General features: G+C 36.0%; 1 protein-coding gene across 1 annotated transcript; it reads left to right on the forward strand.

The window, feature by feature from the left end:
- Positions 1–12,003: 12,003 nt before the first annotated feature.
- LOC140619953 (fatty acid-binding protein 9-like) lies at positions 12,004–15,595 on the forward strand. The gene is made up of 4 exons (XM_072803793.1): positions 12,004–12,148; positions 14,435–14,607; positions 15,148–15,249; positions 15,413–15,595. The coding sequence occupies exons 1-4, from the start codon at positions 12,076–12,078 to the stop codon at positions 15,461–15,463; spliced, it is 399 nt and encodes a 132-aa protein (XP_072659894.1). The 5' UTR covers positions 12,004–12,075; the 3' UTR covers positions 15,464–15,595.
- Positions 15,596–21,087: the final 5,492 nt, after the last annotated feature.

The raw sequence follows: 21,087 nt of genomic DNA on the forward strand, positions 1-21,087 counted from the left end.
TTTTTATTCAAATAAAATCTCCATGGATTTAAAAACAAACAAACAAAAACGATAATGAGGCCTCCCAGACAGAAGTGTGTGTGTGTGTGTGTGTGTGTGTGTGTAAAAGAGAGAGAGAGAGAGATTTCTTCTGCTTTTTGTAGAAGCTTTGAAGCTATTCTAGAAATCACTGTGTGGAGCTCCACCTACATAGACGAAAATTTCTAAACTACATACCTATATTTTACAGTCAGCCAGAGTCTGTTAGTGTGCTGCAGTTGCTAGAATTCTGTTTGTGATGCTTCCTTTAAGAATAAGTCCATTATTTTCTGAACACTTGTTTTTTGCACAACACCAAGATATGAAGAGGCCAGAAGAGGTGAAGTCAGCTCCTGATCATAAGAATTTACTTTCTTTGCAAAAACAGAGAATCAGATTCTCAGTTTGGGCTTACTGGAGGATTAAAGAACTCCACAAGAGAAGCCTTATAGGGACCCAGTAAGACAATTCTTCATAAATGAATATTTATTAAGCACTTACTTTGGTCCCAGGCACTTTGCGTGTTTTACTTCATTTATTATCACAGTAATCCTATAAGGTGATTTTAGTATTCCTGTTCACAGATGAGGAAACTGAGGTTTACAGTACAGAAAGCTAACTAGGGAATAAACAGAATCTGAAACTCAAGAAAGCAACCTTGGCTAGGATATAGATCTAGGAGTCCTCAGTATCCAAGTGGTTATTTATTTATTTATTTATTTAAAGATTTATTTATTTATTTATTCCTGACACACACACACACACACACACAGAGAGAGAGAGAGAGAGAGAGAGAGAGAGGCAGAGACACAGGCAGAGGGAGAAGCAGGCTCCATGCAGGGAGCCTGACGTGGGACTTGATCCTGGGTCTCTAGGATCAGATGTTGGGCTGAAGGCTGCACTAAACCACTGAGCCACCCGGGGCTGCCCCAAGTGGTAATTTAATTCATAAATGGTGATGAGATCATCCAAGGATGAGGGAGAGTTAGAAAAAAGAAAGACTTGAAGGTGATCAAGTGGATGTCCTAGGCACCTCAACTCAACATGTTCTACGCTAAACTTACCATTGCTGCCCTCTTCCCCTCACTCCCTAAAACTTATTGATCATCCTATTTTCCAAAGCTCAGTGAATGCCAGGATGTTTTGTCCAATTTCCCATTCCATAAATATTAAAATCATTATTGAATTTATCTTCTTCCTCACTCCACAGCATCTATTTTATTTTTAAAAAATCATGTTGATTCTATCAACTTAAAATTTCTTTAATGTTTGCTTTCCTCATTTCCATTGCCAATACCACCAAACATTTTTAAAATTACTTCTGGACTCTCCTAATAAATTTTATTTAATTTATTTATAAAAGATTTTATTTATCTATTTATGAGAGACACAGAGAGAGAGAGAGAGAGAGAGAGAGAGAGGCAGAAACAGGCAGAGGGAGAAGCAGGCTCCATGCAGGGAGCCCAAGGTGGGACCCGATCCCAGGTTTCCAGGATCAGGCCCTGGGCTGAAGGCAGTGCTAAACCACTGAGCCACCTGGGCTGCCCAATTTCCCTCTTTTATTCTCAATTCCCTCTTCTCTTTTCCAAGTTCTGTAGACTTCATAAATAATATTTATACATTTATACAATTTATACAATAAAAACCTGACCTGTTCACTCACTGATTAAAAGCTGTAAGTGATGCCCATTGCATCCAGAGAAGGTCCAATCTCCATAGCGTGGCATGCATGTTTGTCTTATACTTGCCTTTTCCCAGCTGTGTAGTTTGATCATTGCTCTTATTGTCTTTTCATTCCTGCTTCCACCATACCAAGCAATTTTCATACTTTTTTTTGTCTTAAGTTGTGTGTGTGTGGGGAGGTGGGTTTGTGTGTGGGTGTGTGTGTGTTGGTATGTTCTGCTTCTTTCTGTCTAAAACTCTCCCTTCCCTCATCCCGAAACTTCCTCATCCCTTAATGGTTCCTCTGTGCTAACTTTTTACAAAGTTGCATTAGGCACCACTTCTAATTATGTGTATTTGTGGATCTAGGTATTTTTGAAAATTTACTCTTCAAGTTTATTTATTTTTCAGATTCTGTGGAAGCACTGAGTAAGAAGATTCAGTTCAATGTAAATTTGCTAGATAAGTTAATTTCTTGTTTTTGTATTTTCATAAAACTAAAGCCATAGATACAAGAAACATCTTTGAGTATCAGTTCTCAAATTCATCCTTCTTGAGACTTTGAGGCTCACATAATTTTCCATTGTCTGACATTGCTTCTACCAACATATATACAAAAACATAGAGAAGATTCTACTCTTAAAAGAAGAAAGACAGGGGGCAGCCCGGGGGGACTCAGCGGTTTAGCACCGCTTTCAGCCCAGGGCCTGATCCTGGAGACCCGGGATCGAGTCCCATGTCGGGCTCACGGCATGGAGCCTGCTTCTTCCTCTGCCTGTGTCTCTGCCTCTCTCTCTCTCTCTCATGAATAAATAAATAAAATATTTATAAAAAAAGAAGAAAGGATCAAGTATATACTTCTCAGAAAAACAGATGTGTGGGTATAGAGTCCATCTATATTTCGAAGTAGATAAGAATGTTTCAAAAAGCCATTCACTCAGTCTTCAGAAACTGTGAGATTCAGATGACATGATAGGTCAGCATATCCTTTGTTTTCTCCAATTCCCATCACTACCATCATTGAACTATAATTTCTGCCTTAGAAATACTTCTTCCAAATCCCAAATCAGTACTGGCTTAAATTTTTATTTGAAAATTATGCGTAAGTTTTGAAAAGGTGACCTAGCCTATTTAGAATAGTGATTTTCACCCAAGTCATTATTGTGACTTGACCATTGTGTGATATGTCAAAATAAGTTACTACCAATAATAAAGTATACAAAAATTTACAAATTATTTTACTTTTAAAAATAAATGACTTGGGATCCCTGGGTGGCGCAGCGGTTTGGCGCTTGCCTTTGGCTCAGGGCGCGATCCTGGAGACCCGGGATCGAATCCCACGTCGGGCTCCCGGTGCATGGAGCCTGCTTCTCTCTCTGCCTCTCTCTCTCTCTCTGTGTGACTATCATAAATAAATAAAAAAATAATAAATAAATAAATAAATAAATAAATAAATGACTTAAATTCAATATTATCCTGTAAAATACTTTTTTAAATAAACATGTTCTTTTATTTGCTTTCTTCAATGGGTAAGAAAGAAGTTATCATCTGCACTTGAGAATTACTCAAGGGTTTGTGAGGCACTTGTGAAAAGTTACCTCTTCAGATGTGTTGCTGCTGAAGGGAAAAGTAGATTTTGAAGTCTTGAGTTGGAACATGTAAGCCTCCATGATGGCTGTCAGGTAGTGATTTTTTTTTTTAATCTTTGGGGTCTAGCTTTTAAGCAGTGTGTTTATAGCACTGCTAGCCAGACTGTACGGATACAGGAAATGGCTGAGTGAAGGAGTAAGGCACAGCACTTAGCTAGCTTATCAATGAACATCTCTCTAATTAGATGTGAAAAACACAATATTGACCTTACATCTAATTATGGATCCATCCATTTATTCATACATCAGCTGTATCCCAACGCAGGATACAATAAAAGGATTCACACAGAGTCAAACAAACAGAAAATTGTAGGCAACAGGAAAAAAAAATCAGTCATTGAGAGCATTTCAAGGGCAAGGATTGTGTCAGATTTGTAGCGAGATCCCCAGACCCTGGCATAGTGAACAGGGGAGTTAGAGCTTAATAAACGATTCTTGAATGAGTAAGTTAACTATCTTCTTTGTGTTAGGTGTGGTATGGAACACAGAAAGAATGGTAGCCCATATTCATATTCTTAATGTAGCAGAGAAATAGCATGAATACCATCACATTACCTCAGAAAATTGTCCTAATATTCCCTCTCTTCCTCTATCCTTATCCCCGAAATCTAGGAAAGGTTAAAACTTTCTTCTCCATGAACACAGAAAAGTGTGTGTGTTCTTAGTATAACAAGATATTACTACATTTCCCATTTCCCATTACTTCTTTCCCATTCACTAGGTTATCACTGCTTCTAGAGCAAGTCACTTACATGTATACCCAGAATCTAGCATAGTGCCTAAAACATGGTAATCCCTCAGTAATTTTAACAGAATGAATTAAGATGCAATGTAGGGAAAGAAATGGATTATACACTAAATTATGTGGTATATTCTATGGACCAACATGTGTTGGAGTAGTCAGAGTTTTCAACATAGAAGATGTATTTGAGTTAGGCCATGAAAGATAACTGTCATTAATTGCTTATTAATTAGTTTTATGATAGAATAACTTGGCAAATACCAAGCAGATTTTCTATGTTTTTCAAGTTTAGTTGGCATAAATTCAAATTAGAATTAGTTGTAACATTAGGATGTTAAATGTAATCCCCATGGAAATAAAAAAGAAACTAGTTATAGAAAACAACAAAAGGAAAAAATAAACAACTAAAGGAAATGAGAAAGGAATTTTAGTGTTTCACTACAAAAAAACAACTAAACAAAAAAGAAAATAGTAATGCAGGAAATGAGGGGGAAAAAACTACAAAGCACATGGAAAACAGTAAAATGACAGAAATAAATCCCTCCTTATCAGTAATTGTTTAAATGTAAATGGAGTAAGCACTCCAATCAAAGACAGAGGTTGGCAGAAAGAATGAAAAAACATAATCTAACCATATGCTACCTATAAGAAACTAACTTTAGATTCAAAGATCGAAGCTGAAAGTCAAAGGATAGAAAAGGATATTCCATGCAAATAGTAACCAAAAGAGAGCAGAGGTGGCCATACTAATAACGGACAAAATAGGCTTATATATTAATGAAAATTTCAATACAGCAAGAATATATAATAATTATAAACATTTATCTAGTAACAGACCATCAAAATATATTAAGCAAAAAATGACAATTTTTATGTCTCAATAAAAAATACTTGCCAGAATTAAAGGGAGAAATAGACAATTCTACAATAATACTTGGAGAATTCAAATCTCTCTCAATAAGGGATAGAATAACCAGATAGAACATATGTAAGGAAATAGCAAACTTGAAAAACACAATAAACCAACTAAATCTAACAGATATGTATAGAACACTCAACCTAACAACCAGCATACATATTCTTCTCAAGTGTACATGGAACATTCTCCATGATAGAAAGAATACAAATTAAGTCTCAATAAATTTAAAAAGATAGAGATATAAAATGTCTTCTTTAGACAAATGGGATGAAGTAAGAAATCAGTAACAGAAAAAATGGAAAATTCACAAATTTGTGGAAGTTAAACAACAACCAATGAATCACAGAAAAAAATAACAAGAGGAATTAGAAAACACTTGGAAATGAATGAAAACTGAAACACAACATCAAAACTTATGGGATGCAGTGAAAATAATGCTAAGTGGGAAATTTATAGTCACAAATACTATTATTAAAAGAGGAGAAGAAAAAAAGAGAGGAGTTTTTAAATCCACAACCTAACTTTACAACTCAAGAAACTTGAAAAACAAGAAAAACTGAGCCCAAAGCTAGCAGAAGGAAATAATAAAAATCAGAGCAGAGATGAATGTAATAGGAAATAGAAAAAATGAGAGAGAAAAATCAATCAAACCAAAATTTGGTTCTTCAAAAGATCAGCAAAATTGACAAATCTTTAGTTAGATGGACTAAGAAAAAAAGAAGGCTCAAATTACTAAGTCAGAAATGAAACTAGAGACATTACTACTGATTCTACAGAAATAGAAAGGATTAGAGAACTCTGTTATACATCAACAAATAGGATAACCTAGATCAAAGGAACAAATTCCTAGAAATACAAAACCTACTAAGACTAAACCATGAAAGAAATAGCAAATCTGAATGAATAGATCTGTAACTAGTAAGGAGACTGAATCAGTAACCAAATATCTGATAAAGAAAAGTCCCAGGGTTAATGTTTTCACTGGTGAACTCTACCAAATTAAAGTAGAACTAATGCCGATCCTTCTCAAAATCTTCCACAAAAACAAAAAACAAAAAACAAAAAACCTAACTAGAGAAAAAGGAAGACTGTCTAATTCATTTTATGAAGCCATGTAACCCAGATTCTAACTTCAAAGACACTTGAAGAAAAAAACGTTAGAAAGGGCTATTTACAGCCATATAAATTTTGAGGCAAAAGTCCTCAACAATATGCTAGCAAACAGAATTCAGCAGTGTGTTAAAATGATTATACACCATGACTAATTGGAATTTATTCTGGGAATGCAAACATGGTTCAACATACAAAAATCAGTCAATCTAATATACTGCATTATCACAAGGAAGGGGGAAAAACTATATGGTCATCTCAAATGATACAGAGAGTGCATTTGACAAAATTCAATACTTTTTCATGTGAAAACATTCTATGGACTAGGAATAGTAGGAAACTACCTTAGCATAACAAAAACCAAATATGAAAACCCCACATTGAACATTAGACTCAATAGCAAAACTAAAAGTTCTTCCTCTAGGGGATCCCTGGGTGGTGCAGCGGTTTAGCGCCTGCCTTTGGCCCAGGGCGCGATCCTGGAGACCCGGGATCGAATCCCACATCGGGCTCCCGGTGCAGGGAGCCTGCTTCTCCCTCTGCCTGTGTCTCTGCCTCTCTCTCTCTATAACCAAGAATGAGACAGCTTCTTCCATTTCTACTTAATATGTTACTAGAAGTACTAGTCAAAGTAATTGTGCAATGAAAAAAAAAAAAGGCATCCAAGCTGAAAAAGAAGTAAAATTATTTCTGTTCACAGATGGTATGATTTTATATAAAGAAAATCCTAGAGATTCCACACACCTGAAACAAACCAATTAGAATAAATGAATTCAGCAAAGCAGCAGGATACAACATCAACACACAAAAAGTAGTTGTGTTTCTATACACTAACGCTGAACAACCTGAGAAGTAAATTAAAAAAACATTTCCGTTTACAATAGCAGCAAAAAATAAAATACGTAGGAATTAACGTAATTAATTTAACTTAATTAAAGGAATTAACTTTTGGTTAACAGATTTGTGCAATGAAAACTCCAAAACATTTCTAAAAGAAATTTTTAGAACACATAGATAAATGGAAAGATATCCCATATTTATAGACTGGAAGACTTAATATTGTTAAGATGTCAATACCATTCAAAGCTATCTACAGAAGTAATGGAATCCCCATCAAAATCCCAATGACATTTTTTGCAGAAATAGAAAACCCATTCTAAAATTCATATGGAATCTAAAGGGATCACAAAGAGCCAATTCTGAAAAATAAAAATAAAATTGGATTACTCATATTTCCTGATTTTAAAACTTACTACAAAGCTACTATAATCAGAATAGTGTAGTACTGGCATAAAGACAGACATATATGGACTAGAATAGAGAGTCCAGAAATTTTTTTTTTTGAGAGTCCAGAAATTAACCCTCACATACATGGTCATATAATTTTCAATGAATGTGCCAAGACTAATTAATGGGTAAAGGACGGTGTTCAACAAATGGTGCTGGAAAAATTGGATATCACATGCAAAAGAATGAAGTTGAACCATTACCATATGCAAAAATGAACTCAAATGGATCCATGACCTAAATGTAAGACCTGAAACCATAAAATTTTTAGAAGAAAATATAGAGTAAAAACTTCATGACACTGGATTTGGCAATGATTTCTTGAATACAAACCAATGTCACAGGCAACAACAAATTGGACTTCATGAAAATTAAAAATCTGTGTCTATCTATTGTGTTGATATACTAACAACAGAGTAAAAAGTCAATTCACAGAATGGGAAAAATATTTGGAAATCATATCTCTGATAAGGAATTAATATCCAGAATATAGAGAGAGTGCCTAAAACTCAATAGTAAATAAAACTAACAGCCTGATTAAAAAATGGGCAAAAGACTTGAAAAGACATTTTTCTTAAGAAGATATACAAATGTCCAATAAGTACATGAAGAGATATCCAATACTGCCAATCATTAGTGATTATGAAAATCAAAATTACAATGAGATACTACGTCACATCTATTAAAATGGCTACTATTAAAAAAACAAACCAGAGGTGCCTGGGTGGCTCAGTCAATTGGGAGGCTGACTCTTGGTTTAGGTTCAGGTCATGATCGGAGGGTCCTGATTTTGAGCTCCTTGCTCACAAACAGGAGTCGGCTTGGGGATTCTCTATCTCCCTCTTCCTCTGCCCCTCCCCCTATTTGCTCTCTTTCTCTCTAAAATAAATTTTAGAATCTTTAAAAACTACAAATAATGTGTTGGTAAAGATGTTGAGAAATTGGAACCCTTGTGTACCATCGGTCAGAAGGTAAAATGTTTTCCTGCTGTAGAAAACAGTATGGTAGTTCCTCAAAAAATTAAAAATGTAATTACTATGTGGTCCAGCAATTCTACTTCTGAGTATTTACCCCTAAAATTGAAAGCAGGGTCTCAAAGAGATATTTGTGCACCCATATTCATAGCAATAGTACTCACAATAACTAAAATTTAGAAGCAATTCAAGGTCCACTGACAGATGGATAAGCAAGACGTGGTACTTACATACAAATGGAATATTAATAAGTATTAAAAAGGAAGGAAATTCTGACATGGTACAACCTGGATGAAATTTAAGGAATTTATGCTAAGTGAAATGTGCCAGTCACACACACACAAAACAAATACTATATGATTCCACTTATCTGAGGTGCTTAGAGTAGTCAAAATCATAGAGACAGGAAGTAGAATAGTGGTTGCCAGAGGCTGGGTGAAAGGGAAAATCACGTTATTGTTTAGTAGGTATAGAGTTTCAGTTTTGCAAGACGAAAAGAGTTCTGGAAATAGATGGTGGTCAATGGCTGTATAAAAATATGAATGTAATGCCACCGAACTGTACATTTAAAAATGGTTAAGATAGTTAATTTTGTGAAACATGTATTTTACAATAAAAAGTTTGAAAATAAATCTAATGTGGCTCCAGCTAAAATAGTATATGTACAGAAATAAATTACCAGACATACTTCTGAATACTTTTGTAGCTACTGATATATTTTCATTTTTACCACTATTTCTCGCCAGTGGAGAATGTGGCTCCTCAAACATCAAACTTTATTAAAAACTACTTAATATCTAAACTATCACAAGAAAAAGTTCATATAGAAAATGAGATATTGGAGAAACATATAAAAATGAGATAATGGAGAAACAGACATTGTAATTGTCATGAAAACAAGATGTCTAACTGTTCCATACCAAATTATTGTATTCTAGCTCCTTTGCTAGGATTAGCAATTAAGAACATTCTCAGTTGAAAATTTTTTTACTTGAGGGAATGGTGTTTTTTGTTTTGTTTTGTGTTTATGATCAGACAAAAAAAAAAAAAAAAAGCCAAAGGCTAGTGGTGGTAGCACTTACTTTGTTGGGAAGAGACTCCTTGTATGGTAATAAGAGACATAGAGCAAAGAAGGAATCTGAGAATCCCCCTACTGTCTGATGATGGTAATAAAAGACCTATCATGTGAGCAGGTTGGACCAATGTATTACAAGCTTGCCTAGAGTCACTGTTGGAGAGATTGAGATCAGAAAAAGGGAACTGTCAATTAAAATGAAACAAACCTGTTTATTCCTTTTGTCAATCATTCGTAAAACATTCATTGACCATCTACCCTATAGCAGACACTGTCTTTGGGATATGGAGAGGAGTAAGGAATGTTTTTTGTGCTTGATGCACTTGTAAAATAATTCCGGGGACAAGTTGGAAAATAACTACTTGCAATACTATAAGAAATGTTCTCTAATATTTTTCTGTGAAAGTATAACTGTACTACATACTAGGGATCAATTAGCTCTGAACAGTTTCACAGAGAAGAAGATGTTTGAGTCGGACCTGGAAAGATGGGAGTTGCTGTGCATGAGGCCAGTGTCATATACGTGTGATTGGTTTTTTGAGCATCCAAATCAATCATTTAAGTAAAGCTATTTGCTAAGGCCTATCGATGACAAAGGCTTAAGATGCAAGTAATGAAAACTCAGACATGCAACTGTTTCAATAATAATGAAATTCAGTAATTTACATATTCAAAATTCCAGAAATAAAATGGTCTTAGTTCTTCCCCACTTCCCACTCTGCCATCCTCAGTTTTGGCTTCATCTTTGACTTGGTAGCACAATGGCTGCAGCCGTCCTAAGTTATACAGAAAAGCAAAATGTGCAGAGGAGAAGAGGAACCATCCTTTGGCCTTTCTCTTAGGGCTAAGGGAATTTTATGGAGGCCAGAAATTTTGCTTTCTCATTTGTCTCATGGGACAACTGAGTTCTCAATGGACCACAGGGTTGATTTCTGAATCAGTCAATGGAAGGGAAATTGGGACAAGGATGATTATGCTAATGCCACACTACCCCACCGGCAGACACAGAGAGCCATGGTGGCTTGCTATCTTTCAAGCAGAGAATGTAAATACTCATCTAGAACCAGTAAAGCAAGATATGATCTGTTCCTTATTTGAACATCACCTCTGAGTATACTTTCAACCGTTAAGGCATGTATTTTGGGGAGAGGTCTCAGTTTCCTGAAACTGATTCTAGGGTTTTTGCTTCCCTTGTTTTGCCCTCCAGGTATTTTAGTAACTATTGTATTTATAAAGATACTGCATTATAGGGGCACCTGGGTGGCCAGTGGTTGAGTATCTGCCTTCAGCTCAGGTCATGATCCTGGGGTCCTGGGATTGAGTCCCACATGGGGCTCCCCACGGGGAGCCCACTTCTCCCTCTGCTTATGTCTCTGCCTCTCTCTTGTCTCTCATGAATAAATAAAATCTTAAAATAAAAAGACATTGCATTATAAATCCCTTCTTTATATGTTATCATCAAAAGAAATTCCCTACCCCACTTAGGTGATAATGTTATGGTGCCAAAGCATCAACCTCTTTTTAAATTTGTTTTTTTTTTTTCACAGATGACTTAAATAAATATTTCTTTGAATTGAAGAAATATTTGACACAAGCAGAATATAGGATGAATATCCTTCTTTTGGTGCCTGATTTTTCAGCTTTCTTCAAAACAACTGGAATTCAAAACTGAGATGTAAATCTAGAGCCACGGAATCTAATCCTTCTCAGTGAAGGCAAAATTGCAAAGTCCATATTACGTGGGTTACCAAAGATGACTTTAAAAGTAATTGTACAGAGATTTAAATTCTACTGCCTTGTCTTTTAGAATGCAGATATCAAGATACCCTTTGTCTCTCTAAAACTTCCCCTCACAATTTCAAGTGGTATCTTTTTTTTTTTTTCAAGTGGTATCTTAATATCACAATTACTTTGGAAGCCTGAAAGATGAATTTTCCAAGCATTAGCTCCACCTCCTTTTTAGGACTTAAGTCACAAAACACGATTCAATGGTAATTGTTACCTTTGTTCCCAGTGGGCAATTACTCTTGATGAACAGTAATGATAATATTAATAATACTCTATACCTCACTCCAAGCAACTGAAGACACTTCAGTTACATTAACTAATATCAATTCATCAACCCTGCAAGGAAGGGAGGGGAGGATATTATTTTAATGAAGAGTATACTCTGGCACCATGACGTGTCCAAACAAAAAACAGCTGAGGTGGACCAAGCAAGGATGTGCTTCTATTATCAGGTGGGAAAACCATCTTAGTCAGGTGTTTATTGGACACTTGTTGGGATCTTCCTTTAGAGTTGACTCAACATTCAAATTTCAAAGGGCTGATGTATTGAAAATTGTCTCCATTACACAAATAATATTTAGCAGGTGACTTGGGGGTGTAAATCTCTTTCTTAGAAGCTGTAATCATTGACTTAAATTCAACTTTACACGTTGATTTTCTGTTTCTTAATTTGGAGGTAAATAAAATGAGTCATGCTGGTACCTAGACTCTTTGGTCTTGCTGCTGCCCATTGGTCATTCCAGAAAAGTCACATGATGAAGACGCCTTTTAAATTAAGGTACCGGTAGCACAGCGTTCCCTCTTTCTTTGGCTTTTGGTTGTGAGTGCCTCTTCTCAGCAAGCTTTCCACCATGATTGAGCCCTTCTTGGGAACCTGGAAGCTGGTCTCCAGTGAAAACTTTGAGGAATACTTGAAACAACTGGGTAAGAAATACCATTATGAGATTTGGGAACTGGCGACACATTTTGTGATGTGGTTAGGTTTGCATTTTACAATGAATTTTCCTACAGATCTCTTTTTTGTGTTTGGAGGAAATAGTCTATAAGATTAACAAAGTTTATGTATCTGTTTTTGATTTTTTTTGTTACTAGCAATAATTTTTGGAATACAAAAATTATTCACAGATACTTCCTTCTAGTCATTATCCATATATTTAAGTCCATTTATTCTGTTTGAAAGTATCATCCTAAGCCCTAGAGTTTCTCTCTAGCTTCATCATTTCAACTAATAGTATTTCCTAGCTTCAAATTTATAGATGGTAATAATATCTATAATTAAATTCATCAGCTAAATTTGTTTCAAGGTTTGCTTTAAGTTATAACTTCAAAAGAGCAATAGCAACAAATGAAACTTCCAGTTGGTTAATATTTAGACTCTTCATACATATAGTGATATTTTAAAAATATTTGGAAGAATTTCTATTTTTTTATTGAAGAAATGTAACATTTTTACTCATCAAATGTCTCACCACTGGATATTTCTCAGAAATACAAACCCTATTCATCCTTTAGCTCCATCCTCAAGTTGAATAAATATCAATTAAAATGGTTCAGGGCCATAACAACTCAACTATTGTCACTAATGGTAGAAGAATGGTAATTATTTAATATTTGATCACGTATTTTTAAATATTTAATTAAGAGAAGTCTTCCTTGCAATAATAAACTGTATATAAAGCCAAGAATTTTTTTAACTTTATTTTCTTCTTTAATTTGGCTGAGCTGATCAATGCATAATAAGTCAGTGTGTACATAATGTAATGTTTGTCCCTTTTTCACGCTCAGTATCAACTTTCTCAGGGAGCTAGAGAACATATTTAAGAACATGTTTCCCTGTTTCTGCATGGATTCAGACTCACCTGTTTTGAGTTTAAATTTGGGGGCATCTAAGGAACTTTGGGCTTATGGCAAGAGTAGCACTTGTTTTGATTGGGAACTGGACTTTGGCAGAGAATAATAGCTGAGCATCCACTGTGTGCCATTGCCATGCTAAGTCTTTTCACTTCATCTCCTAGCACATGTAGGAGGCAAGTACTATAGTTATCCATGATCTGCTACTGAGAAATATAAAGGTTAGAGGAAGGAAAGTACATGCCTGGGCTCACAGGTACAAAGCTTGCATTGTAACCACCCCACTCTTCTCTCTTCTGTGATCCACAGCTGACACTGCTTCTCTGAAGTCAGATGTGTCTTATCGATTCCACAATCTAAATGTGAAACCAAGTTCAATATTGATAATGAGAGAGAGGACTCAGCTCTTCTGTGTACCTATTATAGGAATCAAGTTTGACAATGGTCATTCCTCAATCTGGCCAGGCTCTTAGCCAAATTGTCTAGTTTGCATATTTCCTCTTTACTTGGCCAGATCTAAATGTAATCTGCAAATAAGAGAGGAGCTTGAACTTCATTTTTTTTTAAAGGATTTTATTTACTTATTTATTTGAGAGAGAGAGAGAGAGCAGAGAAAAAGGCAGAGGGAAGGGCAGAGGGAGAGAGAGATTGAGAATCTGAAGCAGATGCGCCAAACAGGGACCTGATTCAGGGCTTAATCCCATGACCCTGAGATCATGACCTGAGCTGAAATCAGGTCAGATACCCAACTGAGCTAATCCAGATGCCCCTGAGCTGGAACTTCATTAAGTCATTATCTTTCAGAGTAGTTTATATAAACTGAAAATTGTATTTCTTGTTTTGCTTTTTTTAAGTGTGCTAAAATTCTTAGACAATTAGAAAACCCATGTTTAAATCTCAGCTATGCTACTTACCAGACACATCACCTACAATAAGCCTTTCTGCTTCTCTGGGACACTGTGTACTCATCTCTAAAATAAAGATAATAAAAAAAAATAAAGATAATAACACCCTCTGCACTACTGTTGTAACACTTCCCCAACTAAAGCATGAGTTTTGATCCCCTGAAAAGCACCACACAGATACATATTTTAGATGAAGCATGAGTCTGGAAGATTTTAGACAAGATACAATAGCCTCAAAAAGTGAATTGAGCTTTTCAAAATGTCAAGTGTAACCACTAGATAGACCTTCTGAATGGGCTTGTTTGGCTCAACCCAGCTATCATAGTGAGCACTGAAAAAATTATGACACATTACCCAAAACCTGAACGGAGGAAATATATATTCCTTTTAAATTGCTTTCCAAAATAGTTGTTAGCACTTCCTAAATGTCTTATGAAGGCACACTGCCTTACAGGAATGAATGCAGCAGCTCGGAACCTGGCAGGGTTAGCGAAGCCAAGAATCAGCATAAGTGCCAATGGGGATGAAGTGAACATCAAAACAGAAAGTTCCTTCAAAAACACTGAGATCTCCTTCAAACTGGGAGAAGAATTTGAGGAAATCACAGCAGACAACCGGAAAGTAAAGGTAAAAACTAAGTCTTCTTGGTTTTCCACAATCCAGAAAAAAACAGAAGGTGGCTGAGCATGGTTCATTCGTACCTAGTCTGATTAATTACCAAGTCAGTTTGGGCTTGTTTTGTTCATGTCTCTAAAGTCAATCCCTTTGCAAATTATTCTGATGGTTCACAGGGCCAAAAACTTTGACAAGTTTTCACTTTTTTCTGATCCCTCTTTGTCACTGTATAAAAAAGCATATAGAAGAGAACAATTATTCACAAACAGTTTAGGTATTGTTCGTCTGTGGAAGGAGAGCATTAATTGAATAATCTCTTGAGACTTCTCTAGTTTGTCATATTTAAATTAAGTGATTTTAATCAGTATTTAATAACATAATATTTAATAATAAATATTTTAATATTAAATCAAATAAATTATGACAAGAGCTGAGGAGGGATTATGGGGGGAAAGAATGTCAAAATAGAAATGAAAAAGTAGATGTCTAGTCTTCTGTAGGTTAGAGTGTCATGAATTGTTATTTTTAACTGATTCCTTTATGCATTTATAGAGCATCATAACATTAACCAGTGGTTCAATGATTCACGTCCAAAAATGGCTTGGCAAAGAGACAACAATCAAAAGACAAATTGTAGATGGGAAAATGGTAGTGGTGAGTTTTCTATAAATTGAATTTTTTAGATACTCCTATTTGACCCATGCTTCTCAAGTTAACTGAGTTGTTTTGCATTCTGAATGGAGAGTCTGGGGAAGGAGGGACAGAGCAAGTTTAACTTGTCATCCACCAACTCTAATAGATCCCTTTCTGCTTTTAGGAATATAGCATGAATAAGACTGTCAGCACTCGAATTTATGAAAAGGTCTGAAGAAAGTATCTGCATAATGGAAACTTGTTCACTAATAGGACGCTGGGGCATGAAGAAGACACATCTCAGGGCCAGCAATTTAAAAAATTGTTTAACATAAATTTGCTCAATAAAACCAACAAATTAAGTGCAGTTTTGAAGCTGTGTGACAGTGAGGGCTGGGGACAAACTGATTAACTGGTGAGGTGAGAAGCTTCTTGCTTGTGGTATGATTAGAAGAGCACCAAAGGCCCCCTGAGCCTCTGTCCTCCTGCCTTCCCTAGTCCTTGAGTTCTGTTCGGCAGACCTGTTCCATTTAGGTTAAGACATTCAGTCAAAGGGCCGCTCTGTGGAAATTCCTGTGACCCACAGAGGAGGTAGTGCACTGGAGATACGATTGTTGGAAACTACTTTGGGTAGCACAGATGCTGAAAACCCACACTGCTGGCTTTTTGTTTTTACAGAGGGAGGAGGCTCTGCTTAAAGTAGTTATGATTGATGGAACACAAAACAGAGCCTGAACCTCATAACCTGTGGTTGAACTCTTATAGAAGAACATTTAAAGCAATTATTGTCTTACTTATCGATAAGCCCACTTGAAATAATCAGGCTAGTACATCTGCCCTCACTGTTGACAGCTTAGTCTTTGCAGAATGATATTATGTTACATGCCAGGCCTGAATTTCTCAATGCTTTCTATATATAATTGTTAGAGCTACACAAAGTCCCTTCATAATTTCATGAAGGGCTGTTGCTAGGAAGTACTCTCAGGGCTTAGAGCAAAACAGAGTAGTACAGGTAAAATTTAAGCGGAAAGCCTGAAAACCCTAGAGGAGGAAAAAGGGGAAAGGGCAAGAATTATGTAAATATCATATTGCGCCTTAAGTTTAAAAAAATAGATAGTAGTTGATCAAAAATAAATTCTGAGAGTTATGTTTCATATGTGCTAAAGTAGAATGTCCATGTAGTTTGTTGTCTACAGCCGAAAGGGGCTGTATTAGTAATTACACTTGGACAGCAGGTGTGAATGGGGTCTGGGGTCTGCCCTAGGCTCCTTCCTAAGGATGAAATTGCAAGGTAATATACAAAAGCACCTGGCCTGGGGCTGGGGCAAGAACTGAATGGAGGAAAGGAAGGAGGCCAAAGAAGGGAACTAGGATTGTCATATTAAAACCAGAAGCATACAGCTGTGCACCTGAAATGATGGACTTGCTGGTGGCCGCACAGCTGCTGGATGTGGGCAGTGACACTCATTCCCATAGGACTTGTGCCCACCCTTCCTCAAGTGTGTACAAAATATGGCCACGCTTGCCCTCCAGAAGTCAAAGAGACTCTCAGCCCCCAAGGTGTCCTTACACAAAGAGGAACATGGGCCAATGGTTCATTTGTCAGAGGACAGTCTCTGCAAGGTGAACACAGATGACTGTCAGCCACTTTAGCAATGCCTGCAGCAGAGGTTGAAGGGTTCCTCTCAATCATCAGGAAGAAGATACTACTCTAAAAAGCACTAGGCAGTTAATGATTTACATCTTTGGGTTTATAGGATGCCTAGGTGGCTCAATTGGTTAAGCCTGAGCCTTTGGCTCAGGTCATTGAGCCCTGATGGAGCCTCGTGTGGGAGTCTGCTTCTCCTTCTGCCCCTCTCCCTGCCTGTGCTCTCTCTCTCTCATAAACAAACAAACAAACTCTTAAAAAAAAATCTTTGGGCACACCTGGGTTGCTCAGTGGGGCGTGTCTGCCTTTGGTTCAGGTTGTGATCCCAGGGTCTTGGGATCGAGTTCCACATCTGGCTCCCATGCATCAGAGAGCCTGCTTCTCCCTCTGCCTATGTCTCTGCCTTTCTCTGTGTGTTTCTCATGAATAAATAAAATCTTAAAAACATCTTTGGACTCACAGAGGCATAATTAAGACAAGAATTAATATAGTTCTGAATTTTCAAGACATTTCTTTTCCCTTTATGCTATAGATCAAAGTACAAAGAGCCTAGATGAACCAAAAGCCTGATTCCTTAGTAGGTAGAATCAAACATGCTGCTCCTGAGGAAGTCATTCACTTAACAAATTCTTACTCTGACAACCGTTCAAAACCATGGTAGGTGCTAGAACAGAGCAACATGTTAGGGATGGAGTTCACAACTTTTGATGTCACAAGTAGCCCAGCATCTCGAAACCCTATTGCTTTGACTTTTATTCTCAGTCAACTCATGTCGAAATTTCTGTAGGAAAAAAATTCAGTGAAATTTATATTTAGAATCATTTGTCTTTGCTAAGGACTTTTGCATGATCAGTCTCCTGGTATATCTGACCTGCCTTCACATGTCATCGTCTATCTATAAGTAAATGATGACATGCCATGTTTGTCAAGTTGTACTGGATTTATCATGATCTATCTGTAAGTAAATAATAGCCAGTCATATTTGTTAACTTGTGTTGGAGATAATGGAGCATTTCATTATAGTGACTTTAGCAATAAAAATCCATTATTTATTTACTTTCCAAAAGGGTTTGAAATAAAGGAAGTAAGAGTAGTTTTTATAAGCCACACAGGAAAATATATTTTATTTTCAGATATTTTTAACCTGAATGACTTAGTCGTAAACCATCATGTTTCAAATCCACATTGAAGTTTTAGAGAAAGTATTAATTATCCAAAGGTCAGTCATACTAAATTCATGATTAATACTACTACCAAAGAATAATTCACTAGATTTCTTTTTTTGTTACCCAATACTATTTAGTAAATCATTGACAAAATGATTTGTTTTGAATATTCTTAGTGTATTTAATTTTCATACTTTTTGTACAAAAATGCAGTAAGCATAAAAGATCATGCTTTTCTTTACTGGCCATTAAAAGATAACTGACTATTCCAAAGATAATAACAAAGAATACATGGTAAATTAGGATGAAATATCAGGAAATAGCCTAATCCCAAAGTTATAGGTTGTCAAGATTTCTAAATTGAATGTTTAGGGAAAATATAGTTTGTCCATTTTGAAGTTCGATATCTAGATCCTGTGTAATTTTTGGAGAGGGACAAGACTGGGGAGGAACCATCTAGACACCAGCCCCATGCTAAGAATGGGAATTGTATGTTACCCTAGAGGTACCCTGCAGTGAAGTGGAATGAATGGGGTTTGAGAACCAGTCAGAGCAGGACTTGAACCCTGGCTGTAGACACCTCCATGAGCTGCTTAACCACTTTGGTTTTCTCCTTTGCAAAATGGAGTCTACTTCACAGAGTTGTGTATGCAGAAAATTAGGGTGAGGTATTTCCTGAAGTAACCTAATCCTAAAGTCTTAAGATTTCTAAACTGAACATTTAGAGCAAATACAGTGTGTGTCTGTGTGTGTAAATAATGCTTTCTCTCAACACCTGTATATCATCTCAATTATTGAAAACCTTGATAGGAAATAAAGAAATAAAGAAGGAAACAAAGCAGGTTAGCTATATAAGACATGGTTAGAAAAATCACTTCAACTTTTATGAGTTTATATTTGTTCTTTGTGAAATAAAGCTAGACACGCAAACACTTCTTACTATGCTTTGCAAGTGAATTATTTTTCAGGGATTCCTTTCTCCCATGAGATATAGGGAACAGATGGCTGAGTCCTAAAAAGTATTTCCTATGGTTCTTTATGCTAATGCCTGAGAAGCACAGCCTACTTTAATGTTGTGAATGTCACTTTCTCACTAAGAGGAAAGAAAAATGCAAATTGAAGAGAAAAACTGTGGCCAACTCAGTATATACTATAATGACTAACAAAAGAAATGGGAATGCAGAAATTGTCTTTTATTTCCTCCCTAGTGAATGAGGAACTTTAATTCTCAGGTGTTCTATCAGGAATAATGATTTGAAATCCTAGACTAGATTTTGGAAAAGAGGCCATGTCTGCTCAAGTCTAGTAAAAACAAAGCCAAAGGTATTGTTTGGAGGAATCAAAAACAACTTCTGACTCTTGCCATTCAACAAAAGAAAAGCTATTCTAACCACCTTTGGGCAGCATAAATGTCACAGCAACTGTCACCATAGCAACCAAAAGATCAAATATCCACTGGTGACTAAGGAAGTTGCAAGAAAAGATTTGCATTAGCAACTATAATCTCTGTATTGTTACAGGTAGAGAAAAAACACATGAAACCTGTACTAGGAAGATATCTGGCCTAAAGTGCCATTGTCACCTGTGAAATAACTGCCTGGGAAGGGCATCAGAGGCCTTAGTGGCTGAGTTCTGAAGATAAATCAGATCATCAGTATCCTAGCATCTGGTGTCTAAATAATTCCATGAGGGATCTTTCTAGATAATAATGGTTCATTGGCTCTTTAATGGTTTCCTCACTACCTCCATCCTCAAATGATAGAAAATAATAAATGGGAAAACAAAGAAAATAATAATTGAATATTCTAATATGTCTTATATTAGACATTATATTATATTATATGGCCTTATATTATTAAGGGCCATATATATGGGCCATATTATATTATATGGCCTTATATTCTATAGAATATATGGCCTATAGAATATAAGGCCATATGGGCAGAAACTGTTGGTGCTTCACTCACTATGTTCCCTCCTGTGCTACCTCAGTTTAATTAAGGTGTATTGAGTAATTGTCTGCATGCAGGCAGGTGAGAATAGGTATAATGAATCTTGGAATTATCTCACATGTGCTTTCCCAGGGGTATACTATGCTCATGTCATCTTGAACATAGAAAGAACCACTTGCTTTTACCACTGACTATATGAGTGACCAAATAAAGGAATGAATGCTGTCATTAAGTTTCACACTTAGCTATGGCCCAGAGCCAGTGCTTTTTTCCATGCTTCTGATGTGTATGAAAAAAGAAAGAAAAGGCAGGGGAGGGAGAGGAGGAAGTTTAGGAGAATAATATTATTGATCAATAATATTATTTTAGAGGCTTTCAGAATATTTATTATATGAGTTGAGGCAAACAATAACCCCCATATGTAGAAAATTTTATATTTTCTCAGTCAACAAATAATTTATTGACTGTGTCCACGCATAGTGTTATGTACTTGGGACACTACCTGAGTAACATAACATGTTGTCCCCACTTATGTGGAATCAAGACTTCAGGGGGTGATAAACATTTGGATACATAATATCCAAAATTAGTAAAAATTGCCATTGTGATAACTATTAAATGATGTTATACTAGAAAAGGTTAAGAAAGATGATTGAGTTGAAATCTAAAGGATGTCAGCCCAAGGGTAGGAAAGTGTGATTGAGCTGAGGCTTAAGGATTAACCACATGGGCATGGCTAGACATTCTAGGAAAGGAGAAGAGCATATACAAAGACTGGAAGAAGCAAGTTGGAAATTAGTACTTTTTTTTCTATTCTCTGAAAGATTTTGGGCAAGACGAGTGTTATTTTTTTCTGTAAGTATTTATCAGAATTCAGTGGTGAGGCTTATGGGCTGGGAATATCTTTGTGAGAGAAATTTTAAGTATAGATTCAATAATAATGGATTTGGGAATATTCACATTTTTACTTCGTCTTATATTATTTTTGGTAAATTGTGTTTTCTTTAAATTTAAAATTGTTTTTAAATCTTAAAATGTATCAGCATGAAGTAGCGCATATTATTTTTTTAAGATCTTTTACAATTTTTAATGA

Source organism: Canis lupus, chromosome 28 (genome assembly GCF_048164855.1).
Source record: "Canis lupus baileyi chromosome 28, mCanLup2.hap1, whole genome shotgun sequence".
Taxonomy (NCBI): domain Eukaryota; kingdom Metazoa; phylum Chordata; class Mammalia; order Carnivora; family Canidae; genus Canis; species Canis lupus.

What these genes read in the sequence shown, in the direction of transcription:
- LOC140619953 (XM_072803793.1), top strand. Translation starts at nt 12,076, where the DNA reads ATGATTGAGCCCTTCTTGGGAACCTGGAAGCTGGTCTCCAGTGAAAAC. An exon ending in CAGACAACCGGAAAGTAAAG is followed by an intron (nt 14,608 to 15,147) that starts GTAAAAACTAAG and finishes ATGCATTTATAG; the next exon opens with AGCATCATAACATTAACCAG. An exon ending in TAGATGGGAAAATGGTAGTG is followed by an intron (nt 15,250 to 15,412) that starts GTGAGTTTTCTA and finishes TTCTGCTTTTAG; the next exon opens with GAATATAGCATGAATAAGAC.